We start from the raw sequence: 12,350 nt of genomic DNA on the forward strand, positions 1-12,350 counted from the left end.
CCCTGGGGGTGGAGGGGGCATGTGGCTCTACGTACTGCCCCTTTCTGCAAACACCGCCTCCACAGCTCCCGTTGGCCACAGCTCCCCATTCCTGGCCAATGGGAGCTGTGGGGGCAGTGCTTGCAGGCAGAAGCAGTGTGCAGAGGGAGACCCCTTGCGCCTCCCAGGGCCATGAGGCCACGCTGGCCACTTCCAGGAGTGGCATGGGGCCAGGGCAGGCAGGGAGCCTGCCTTAGCAGCAGCCCCATTACACCACCAGAGATCACCATTGACTGGGAGATCCTCTAGGATTGACCAGTCGATTATGATCAACCGGTTGGTGACCACTGTGCTAGACCACGGTGTGACATTGCACTCCATATGCTTTATAAAAATATGTTTATAAGTGTGAATATGATGTAACTGGAATATGCTTTATGCAAAAGGTCCCTTGTAAGGTATTATTACAAAGCTTATAATCTACTGAGTGTGTTCATCCTATTTGTATGAATGTATCATTCTTGTATCTGAAACTAGGAATATGAAATATAACTCTGAGGTCCTATTGTAATTGTGCAAAGTGTGGGCCATTCATGGTGGTTTAGAATCTTGATGGCTCACATTGACTAGGACAATTGATTGTAAATGGCTCTGTTTACTTGCAAACCTTCTGGAGTACATGTGGGCCCGTCCTGGAAGAATGGAGACTAGGGGTCTCACAGGACATGTGAACATGTCACCTGATACTGGAATCCATTTTAAACCTGGTGCTTTTCCATTTAGAAGGAGGGGTGGGAACCCAGAAAGACAAAGGATTTCCACCTTGTGCCAAAGCTATAAAAGGGGGTGGAACAGAACAAAGGGAGTCCCAGTCATGAGAAAGCCCTTGCTTTTCATCTACAATGCCTGCTGGAACTAACAAGGACCGGGGAAAGGTTTGGGCCCAGACTGGAAAGGAGTCTAGTCTGTGAAAGAAGCTTATTGGAATATCTCTGAGGGTGAGATTTACCTGTAATCAGTTTCTTAATGTATTAGGCTTAGACTTGCGTGTTTATTTTGCTGGGTATTTTGCTTTGTTCTGTCTGTTATTACTTGGAACAACTTAGATCCTACTTTTTATACTTAATAAAATCACTTTTGTTTATTGATAAACCCAGAGTGATTAATACCTGGGGGAGCAAACAGCTGTGCATATCTCTCTATCAGTGTTGTAGAGGGTGGACAATTTATGAGTTTACCTTGTATAAGCTTTATACAGAGTAAAACAGATTTATTTGGGGTTTGGATCCCATTGGGAACTGGGTATCTGGGTGCTGGAGATAGGTAACCTGCTGAGCAATTTTTGGTTAAAGTCTGCAGCTTTGGGGGCATGGACCAGACCTGGGTCTGGGTTGCAGCAGGCTAGCATGTCTGGCTCAACAAGATAGGGTTCTGGAATCCCAAGCTGGCAGGGAAAATGGGCTCAGAGGTAATCTCAGCACGTCAGGTGACAGTCCCAAGGGGGTCTCTGTGATGATTGACTGGTCGATTCTCTATGATTGACCAGTCAATCGTGATTGACCGGTTGGTGACCACTGTGCTACACCATGGGTTCTGGACCATGGGTTCCAGAGAATCAGTTCTAGTTTTCCTATTGGATTAAAAACTTATGAAGTTTTATTTATTGTTTGCACAAGTAGCCATCCTTTCCAAAGTCCTAACCGTCTAGGAATTGACAGTTAAAACTTCTGCAGTGACACATTAGGAGTAAGTGTGTTCTGTGTTCTACTGCTGTCCAGCCACTGGTTCATATGGGGTGGAGTGGCTGGGGACATAGCTAAGTGGTAGGGCACAGGCTTAGCGCATATGAAGCCTGAGATTTAATCCATGGTATTTCCTCCACATATTCACTGGTGGGCCAACTCAAGAACCAGAGTATCAAATAAATCTCCTAATACCAGCAGAATGTCAGCTCCTTTCTTCAGGATGAGTTTATTTCTCCAAACCAAAAGAGTCCAGCATAAATAAAACAGATAAACTAGGTCCTTTCCTCTGACCCAGCATCCTCTGCAGGTCTCTCCCTCCCTACTGAGCAGCAAGTCAGCGCTTAGGGCCTCAAGGTACACAGATTTGCTTAATAATGTGTGTTTGTGTCCACATATTGAACAGGCATCTGTTTCTCTGTTTATTTAGGTTTTCTCCAATATCCACCTTGATTATTTGGCATGGATTTAGCTTCTACAGCTGGGGCCAATTTCCCCCAGAAGATGCCACACAGATCAGATTGTGTGGTTTATATTTGAACTGGGTGGCCTGATTCCCTACAGCAAATGGGATCAAATCTGCCCTCAATGATGGGCTTGGAGTAGCATGGGCGTAGCTGAGGCCCATAGTTTAGCCTGTTGTTGCCAGTTTTGGCCAACTGTTTTGACTCTTTATTTTGAACAAACAAGAAAATGGGCCTGATTCTCCTGCCCCTTATACCAGTTTAACACTAGTTTGACTCTTGATTTACATCAGTGTGAGAAGAGAATCTGACCCAAAGTACTTGCCCTTTTCATAGCCTTCAAACAGAAGGCAGACAGTGTTAACAGAAGGGACCAGTGTTCTGGCCCTGATCCTGCTCCCATTGAAAATTAGACCCTCTGTTTTTATTAGGGTTGGTTTTTTTAAGCAGTTCTTCTGTGATAAGAGTAGATGAAGTTGTTATGATCAGCAGGCTGAGATATTGTTATACACTGAGGTAACACTTGCCCAACATTTGTTAAATATACTGCACCTAACTCTATGTACACATCAAAATAATCTAGCTGTTTCAAATAGCTGAAGCTCTCAAAGCATTTGACAGATGGGGTATCAAAGGCCATATTAGTGATTTTGCATGTTTGTTTCTGGGCACCATCTGAGACACCTAAAGGGTAATCTTCAGAATGTGATGAGCACCTTTTCTCTGAAAATGAGCCCCTGTATATGTATTTCAAGTTGTGCACCCAAAATAATTAGTTTCGTTTGAAAAATCTTGGCCTTAATGACAAGATCCCACATCAAGTCAATAATAACAAAGTCATATTAGACCCCAGGGCTCCTGACAGTCAGTCCGGGGCTCTAAATAGTAGACATCGCTAGTCTCACATTGCTAGTTCCAGTATGAGTCCTGTTTATTTGTTAAAATGGTGATAAAAGTGAAGAACAAAGGAGAGCTTCCTCTCTTGATACTGCTGCTTCCTCCTTTTGATCATTCTGTTTGCGAGAGGTCGGGGGAAAAGTCCTTCAGGTCTTGCAGGGAGCAGTTATTGGAAAAGAAAAATAAAGAGTTATTTGTTAGTATCTGCCTCAGAGCAGAGATAAGACTGGCTAACCCCCCCATTGATAGCAGGAGCCTTTGTTTCCACAGTCTCCATTGAAGATATTCGGGATGTGAGGCCCGGTCACCAGACAGAGGGGATGGAAAAGTATGCCAAAGATGTCCCTGAGCATCGCTGTTTTTCCATCATCTTTAAAGACCAGCGGAAAAACCTGGATCTCATTGCCAGTTCTGAAGATGATGCCAGCCACTGGATTGCAGGCCTGAGGAAAATCATAGCCAAGAGCAATTCCATGAGCCAGAGGCAGAAACTCCAACAGTATCCTTTGCATTTTAAAAGTGATCAGTTATCTAACCACAACAAAGATGCACTTGTCTGTCTCAGTTGGGGTATTTGTATGTGTGTGCGGGGGCATAAAACTGCACTATGAACAGGGCACTGAGTCTCCTCTGACACTGACTTTACATCTGTATAACTCCATGGACTTACTTCTGATTTACACTGATGGGAGAGTCCTTTAAACAAAGAATTGTCTCATTGAGGACTTAAGATAAAAAAGCCATGATTTCCTAGATTCTTCAAGGATTTGTTTCATTCACCATGATCTCCAGGATGGGAATTTCTTGGCAATTAATGAAAGACTTGTAGTGTTAATGATGTTTTATAGAAATATAATGCAAAGGAGCTGATTTTCCTCTCTTGTGCACCAATTTTACATCAGTGTAGTTCCACTGACTTTAATGGAATTACTCCTCATTTACGCCAGCATGGGAGGAATACCTCTTGCTGAAGAGCTTGCTCGCTATGTAGACACACTACAGACAAGGAGAGGGGGAAAGGAATGCAACAGAGAAGCAAAGCCAGTAAGTCACTGGCTGAAATCCTGGCCCAATTGAAGTCAATGGGAATTTTCCCCCTGGCTTCAGTGGAGCCAGGATTTCATGCACTGGGCTGTAGATCCTTGAGCATCCATAAGCTTCGCTGTTGGGCTGCATTTTTTTAACTCTTTGAACCACATTTGGCCTTTTGGATGCTCTGTGGGTCTCCCTGCTATTAAAGCAACCTACCTGAATCAGCACTGGGATTCTTGAGAGGCGCTGACCCACTGGTTGTCTTGTGAGTGCCAAGCATACTAACCTGGATGGACTTTACAGATATCGTACCATCCCTTGTCCTTTTATACGTTATTCAACATACTTATGCATGCTGTGGTCTCACACTCTGTCAGGGAGAGGGGAGCAGGTTTTTCTCCCCACAGAGGTCCCTGGGTACCACCAGCAGGACTGTCAAGTTGAATTAGGCATTAGTCAGCCTGCCACATCCCTCTCTCCCCTGGGTTGTACTTTGACTAGCACCTGGGGTGTTAAGTCTATTGAATTTGTATTTCTCAGTGGAACCTGCATTGTCTTTTAACTGGAGACAGGGCATCCCTTGAAGCTCATGACAGAAGCTTTTGGTAAGACACAGAATTTCCCATGAACCCTTACAGCATTTAAACTGTTGGTGACTCGGAGTCCTAGTTCCACTGTTATTGTGTGGCAAGCACAATCCCTGATTGCCATTCAGAAACAAACACTAGCTCTGGAGAGAGAGAAAAGGTGCCAGCACTTTTGCTGCTGGTCCCAGCATCTTCAGCTGGATGTTAGCTAGTATGTCCCAGTGCTCACAGTCTGGGGACTATTCTTCCTGCAAGTAAAGTTCTGGTCTTCTTGTCACAGTGCAGCACCCCTGCCTGGCTTTCTTCTGACATTGCTCTGAATCTGCCTGTCTCTGGCGCTGAGGAGTTTGCTGAGCCTAATTAGGGGTTTAGTGCTTGCCACTGGCACTTCCCTAATCCAATTAGCCCTTGATAATGAGGGACCTCCCTGACTCCTGTCCTGCCAAGGTCATTCATTTTCTTATGACCTTCACAGTAGATAGGGGTCTATTAAGTACAAATTCATCCAGCTGTTAATACCATGTATTCCCCTCCCATGTCTTCACTGGTTTACGGTGACTTTCCATCTCCTCCTACTTTACCTCCCTTTGGCTTTCATTAGGAACATACCTATAGGAGTTGCCATAGTGGACCAGACAAAATTTCCTGTCTTCAACAGCAACCAAGGCCAGATGTTTCAGAGGCAGATGGAAACCTCAAGCTGCACCTAACTGCAATATTGTAGAATATCATAGCATAGGGAGAGGGAATTTACTGTACTGTATCGTGTAATACAGGATCACCAGAATTTCTTCCTGACCCCAGCTAGTGATCAGGGCATGCCCTGAACTCTGAGGAAGAATGGCCATTGTTTCCCAAACATTTTTGGCATCCCCACTGTTACCCGGGGTTCTTTCAACCCAAAGCTCTTGGTACCTTTTACTCTGAGCGAGATGGTGTCAGGAAAAAAATCGGGGGAGACACAGCCGTCCGACCGATAGATGGCTGGCACAAACAGGACAACACAAGAGTGCTTTCACTTAAAGCTAAACTTTACTTGGTCTCAAGCACTTATACACATGTCTGCAACAGGTTAGTAAAACACCCTCAACCCTTGATAATTACCAAAGCTGAGTGTGGCTCTCAAGTGGCACAGCGGCAGCCCGTCTGCCGCTGGGGAGCACAAGATGCATCCAGAGGGAGAGTCCAGTTCTGAGGAATCCAACTACCTCAAACTTTCCCCCCTTATTTATACATTAGTAATAGAATGACATGTCCCTTAAAGCAAACTTGTAAAGTAAGCAGTTTTAATGGTCAAATGAGAGGTTCCTTCTGATTATCGATTAACCAGGTGTGGGTTTTTCCAGAGTTTGCAGTCTTGAGACCCCAATAGAATTCCTGGGGCACATCCTGCTCTTCTAAAATGCATGTATCAGCAACTTCAACACAGTTCTTATCAGGAAGGATGCGGGGTCAAACTGCCCTCTCTGTGGCACCCAAAACACCCCCCCCCATCTCCGCTCGTGCCTTGGTCAAACTGAGAGTGCTGAATGGCCAATTTACAGCCTACTGACTTGGCTGCTTTTAACAATAAGCCATAGTGGTTTCAGGCACTTTACTGGTTTGCCAATGTCTCCCCATACACCACTTCAGTTGAGACTTTCCTCACCGCTTGGGCTGACCCCCAAATTTAGCTCCCTTCTTAACTCAATTCAGTCCCTCCTCTTGCACTGTGCCTCATGCTCCCACCTGCAGCCAAACCACCATCTCTCTGCTAGGTTTCACTTTGGCGGCCACCATGTTGGTACACTGGCTCATCTATGCCTTGTTGGTATTCATGGGTGCGGGGGCCTTCATTAGGGCTCATGAAGGTTATTGCCTTCTAGAGTCCTCCTTTCTGGAGAAGCCCACAGAAATATTTGCCTGGCTGTTTTCATTCTAGTTAACATTTGTGATGACTGCACTCCTCCACCACCACCTCTGTGGGTGTCTCGGCTACAAAAAAGCCACCTCTGGAGCATGTCCAATTTAAACCACTGAACTATTTCCATCAAAGAGTAGAGATGATTGTATCTAAATAACAATAACATTTGTTTGGGGCAAAGGCTGTAATTTCCAAAATGGAAACATGCCTCTCTCTCTCTTTAACTCCTAGTCAGAATCCAAGTTAAATGGGGTGGGGAGGCAAACAGTATTTCTGGAAGACTAATTATGGTGCCCTGTTGGCGTCGAGTCTGGGACAGTTGCTATCAGTCTAACCCAACCTGGAATTACAGAACAGCAAGATTCTCATTTTAGGTTTGCTGATGTTTAATTAAAGCCTGGAATTTAAACTTAGTCTTTCTTCAGTGGATGTGGCTAGACCTGTGGTTTGATGTGAAATTTCTTGAAAAGAAATGTGCATCATATATGAATACAGATAGATAGGAAAGAAGTGTTGGGGGCTCTTGGTCCATTCTTCCCCTACCAGGGCAGGGTTGTTCTCTGCAGTACATTTTCCTGTGCTTGCCACCCTAGTTTAAAGACATGAACATGGAATAAAATCAGGCATTTGACAGATTTTTTTGATGCTTCTGTATGTACGGTAGTGCCCGACTAACAGTACAGTTCAGCTCTAGAGCAAGCAGGCATAGCTTCAATTGATTTCAGTGGAAGTTGCACACAGTTTTGCCTGGGATGACTTTGATCCATAGAATACATAGGAACTTTCAATCTAAGCTGTGAGAAATGCAGCAGCTTTGCTTTTTTTTTTTTTTTTTTTTCTGCTTTGGAATCACATCCCCTGAATTTCTAATTTGAACAAACTCACTAGATGCCTTAGAATTATTCTTCAGTCATTCTTCCTTAGTTTCTAGTGAAAGATGTTAGCTTCAGGAGCCAGCAGATTCTTTAAAACAGCAGCGAGACAATATTGTCTCTCTGTTCAGACAGGAATGAAAGCCATAGCTTTCCATCAATCGTAGATACTTAAATGGTCCCCATTACCATTGTGTTTGAGCACTTCATTCTTTATCATATGTATCCTCACAACATTCCTGTGAGTTAGGGCAGCGCAATACGCCCCGTTTCACAGATGGGGAATTGAGGCCCAGAATGGCTAAGTGATCTGCCCAAGGTCACACAGAAGTCTGTGGCAGAACAGGAAATCAAATCCAGGTCTCCCAAGTCACAGCCTAGTGCCCCAACCACTCGAGCAACCTACTCTCAACCTGCTAAGGCTCAAACTAGGATGCAGTGTGCGACAAAGATCCAAAATGAGGAGTACAAACCACTAGTCGTGCAGGACACTTCTAATATTGTAGGATTCATCCTGTTAGCATGAGTGATGCTTTCTATATGATCTCTCTGATCCTTGATTCTTTATTTCTGATGTAAATCATTTTTAACAACAGAAGTGAGGGGATATAGTTAACCTTGGGACTGAAATGAGGGATATGTCAGAGGCAGGACGGTGCCCAGGAAATCTTCAGTTGTGTTTGAGGCTCTACCGTTAAATGGTTGTGTGACCGTTGTGGTTAGATGGCTAGCTGTGTCTCTGCCCCCTTTCTAATCTCTCTGAGTGTTTGGCCTCTGGTCCTCACCTCTCTCGGGGTGGAATTTTGTGAATCTTGTACTTTTGGGCTGGGACTCAGGTACTGTGATGGGGTGCACCTTCTCATGGTCGCATGCTGTCACACCATCTCTCTCTCTCATCCCAGTGTCCTCTTCAGCTAGGTCACTCAGTGTCCCCCCTTCTGGGATATATAAAAGTCTTTCCTTCAGCAGTCCTAGGTAGTCTTCCCATTCACTGCCTCGTGCCACTCCTTCAGTGGCTGGTAGGGGAACCCAGGCTCGCCCTCTACTCCAGGTTCCAGTCCAGGGACCCTCAGCCTAGCAGTTCTGTGCATTACCCTCCCAGCCCTCACTGCTCCTTCCCTGGATGGCTTCCTACCACTCCTGGTTCCCCCGTCTTTCTCTAGGAGTACCAGCTCCAAACCTCCTCCCTCTTCCCAGGGAGTGACTGCTCTTTCCCAGCCCAGCTTCCTGTCTTTATAGGCCCTGCCTGTACCTGCACAGCTGAACCTGCTATCAATACCCTGCTCCCTGGCTCTCGTTCCAGGTGCAGCCTTACAGTTAATAGACTGTAACGCCTTCCAATCCTGTGTGGCGTGAACACCCCATCACAGGTACACTGCCCTATGTATACCAGTCACTTATTGCCCTGTGGGTCTGACTGGGTTTCGGGTACTTGCATTTACTCTCTTCAGAAATATGTGATCAGTGATATAGTGAGCAATGTGGCCTTCTGAAAAAGACAGTATTTTTATTTAGCAGTTGGAACTAAGCATTTTAGAAAAAAGGGATTTGAAAATAACAAATAGCAGACTTAGTTCGTTTCATTTAACCTTATGCTGCGCTAGCATCTAAATTAGATAGGATTTGTTCCAGGAGGAGAACAAAAGTAATTCACAATCTCTTGCATTCCCAGATCCTCCTGTAGGTTTGGGTTGTGACCCAAGGTGCCTAGGGTAGCCCACACTGAAAATGCCAAGGTATGGGCAGGCTGCAAAAAAGAGAGCAGATTCTCCCAAAACTGATGCTTAACACTGTAGTTCACCGACCAGTCCCCAACTGTGCTCCTAATCCCCCACACTGGTTATCGGAAGAAATCACATAGCTTTCTTTATTGCATTCCAGTCTCTGGCTCCCAATCAGCACCTAGGTCTAGTAAAGTGAAAAGTTATTTAAAACTCTATTCACTGTACAAAACGTTCTTCTGATCCCCAAAGGGCCAGTCACATTACCAGATCAATACTAGTTTGGATCTTACCCAAAATACCACACTGCCAGCTAATCCTTTAGTATCTAAAACTAAAGGTTTATTATAAAAACAAAGAAAAGAATGAAAAGAGAGCTGTTAAATGGTCAAAGCAATAAGATACATACATGTGACTTCAGAGTCCATATCAGGTTCTTAGCAACATTGGTGAGTTTGCTGGCTTGTAAAGTCCCTTTGGAACACATCCAGTGCTTGGATGGGTCTGTCAGTCCTTTGTTCAAAGCTTCAGTTTGTAGAGAAGTTACTTCTGAGATGGGAAGCAGGATTGAAAACAAAATGGAGATGATGCAGCTGCCTTTTTATATCCTTTGCTATGTGGCATGTACATCCTCTGTCCCAAACACAAGCTCACAGCACATGGGCATGGAAAAGCACTTGGAGTCCCCTGGCCGTAAGCATGTCTCTACATGTCCTACTGACTCATAGGCGTAGCCTCTGGCTTCTCTCAATGGGTTCTTTGTACAACTGATTGTCCTTGATGGGCCAGTAAGCAGGCTGGATAGTGCTGATGCCAAACTGTCTGGGGTGTCCATCCAGAAACCCAGCACAGGTTTGAGATGCAGATATAGCGCACACATTTAGTTGGGGTTAGTCCTGCTTTGAGCAGGGGCTTGGACTAGATGACCTCCAGTGGTTTCTTCTATGATTCTGTGATTTATAACTCATGATACAAAGAAGATACACATATATAAATATGCTTATCATATTTAGCATATCATAACTTTTCCACTGATACCTTACATGGCATATTTTGGCATATGACTCATTACAATTTTGTAATATTGGTATCCATAATATTATAAATGGTCACCCATATTCCATATGGCATCACATGGTTGACTCCTCGTCTGAGTCTCTCAGGCCAGGTCGACACCTAAAACTAGGTCTACCTAGCTACATCACTCAGAGCTGTGAAAAATGTCGTGCCCTGTGTGATGTAGTTGGGTCAACCTAATCCCCATTTTAGATGCAGATGGAAGAATTCTTCTGTCAACCTAGCTACTGCCTCTTGAGGGGGTAGATTTAATAATTTTATTAAGATAATGTTGAAGTAAAAAGAAAATGGTACAGTTTAGGCATAGAAGTTTCTGGTTATCAGGGAGTAAGATACAGATTATCAAGGGGTGCAAAATTCAGTTTAGGAGCGGGTGGCGTAAGGAATACATAATCTGCAGTCTCCCTGATTGGGAGTAAAATTTTAACGGGTCAAAGTACAGACATTGAGATATGGGGGTATGTTGTCCAGATAGTGGCTATGTTCATTGTGGAGTATAATGAGTGGATATGATGATGAGGATGCATCTACCCTCATTTGGTGGGATTTAATGTTCAGTGAGTTTATGGTTCCAGTTCATGTGGTCCAGTGGAAAAAGTCTCTCAGTCCCTTTCCCATAGTCGATGTAGATGTCCCTGGACCATCGGATTGTGTCCGAGACCATGAGGCGCCGCATGAGCCGTGCGAACCGTTGACCGATCCAGCAGGTCCACAGCACACTCGTTGCAGGGGTCTCAAGCGCCCAGGGCTCCGACAATCAGGGCATCTATCTGCACCTCGTAGCCCTTCGTTCTCAGGGTGTTGGCCACGGGGGTGTATTTTTCCAACTTACGAGTTCGGGATTCACGGAAGGCCGGGGTCCTGTTCTCGAAGGAGACCGTGATGTTGATGAGGATGATCTTTTTCTGGTCCTCGTTGGTGACTACCACGTCAGGTCGTAACTGGCTGTCCGTCCTGGGGATGGTGGAGTTCACGGCAACCTCCCCCAGGCGCGGTGCGATGGCTTTCACCAGGTGGTTCTGGATGATGTTGTGGTGCAGCTGCCAGGCTCTGGAGTGGGGCTTGCAGCTGCACACGATGTGGGGCAGGGTCTCATTGGAGTAGCTGCACTTCCTGCAACGCTTGTTTTGGTTCCTGTAGCGGACGGCTCCTTTGAGCGGGACGCAGTTGAGCCGGGCACGGTGGATGAACCGCCAGTCGGCGAAACGGGTGAAGCTGCCCCTGGCGAGGAAGTGGTTGCTGGCATCCCACTTGCTGGTCAGTTCGAAGACTTTACCCTGGTCCGGTTTACGCTTCAGGGTTTCCATGTACAGTGACTGGATGGCCTTCTCCAGCATGCCCCTGGCCCTCGGGGTGATGATGGTGTTGTCGTCGGACCTGATCTGCGGTACCAGGACTCCCAGCTCCTGGTGCTCCTCGCACCACTCCCAGCGGCAGCCAGTGCACTTCCCCAGGCGATGCGTGGCATTGCGAGCGCGGGACCACAGTGAAGCGATGTCACCACCGTCCTGTCCGAATTCGCCATCCAGAGAAACTCTCAGGAAGGTGGAGATGTCTTGGTTGGAGGGGGCTCTGCCGATCCGCTTCTTTGTTGCATCATGGAGGGCATTTGCTGCGATGTTCCTTACAATGGCGTCGAGACACGTCAGCAGGTGGAAGGCGTGGGTGATCACTGTGATGTCACACAGGTCACCCATGCGGGGGACATTGGCACTGCCATGCCTGTGGGCGATATAGACCAGCTCATTGTTGGCTCTCTGGGGAAGGAACAGCCACTTCTTCACCAGCTGTCAGACAATCTTGTCTGCCTTCTTGAGGGGTACCTTCGCCGCGGCTGATCCCCTTAGGATGAAAGAGATGTGGGGGATCAGGAAGGTGTTCAGGGCGTTTATCTTCTGCCATGGTGCTAGCAGGGAGGCATCGATTTTGGCACCATCCTGGATGGTGTCCTCGGGTGTCTGCCGGACATGGAAACCTGTCGGCGTGCCGAGGTGCCGGTACGCCTGCCCCTCTGCCAGGGGGATGACGGGCTCGCCCTGGATCTGGAAACCTGTCGTCTGCACCGAGTCCCTTTTG

General features: G+C 46.2%; 1 protein-coding gene across 1 annotated transcript in view; it reads left to right on the forward strand.

Annotated features, from left to right (window-relative positions):
* Nucleotides 1-12,350, forward strand: part of PLCD1 (phospholipase C delta 1) — a 95,045-nt gene that overhangs the window by 26,865 nt on the left and 55,830 nt on the right. The window contains exon 3 of the mRNA XM_038390475.2: nucleotides 3,353-3,581. Within this exon, the coding sequence (XP_038246403.1) occupies nucleotides 3,353-3,581 (229 nt within the window). The remainder of the gene's footprint in view (nucleotides 1-3,352; nucleotides 3,582-12,350) is intronic.

This window comes from Dermochelys coriacea, chromosome 2 (genome assembly GCF_009764565.3).
Source record: "Dermochelys coriacea isolate rDerCor1 chromosome 2, rDerCor1.pri.v4, whole genome shotgun sequence".
Lineage (NCBI taxonomy): Eukaryota > Metazoa > Chordata > Testudines > Dermochelyidae > Dermochelys > Dermochelys coriacea.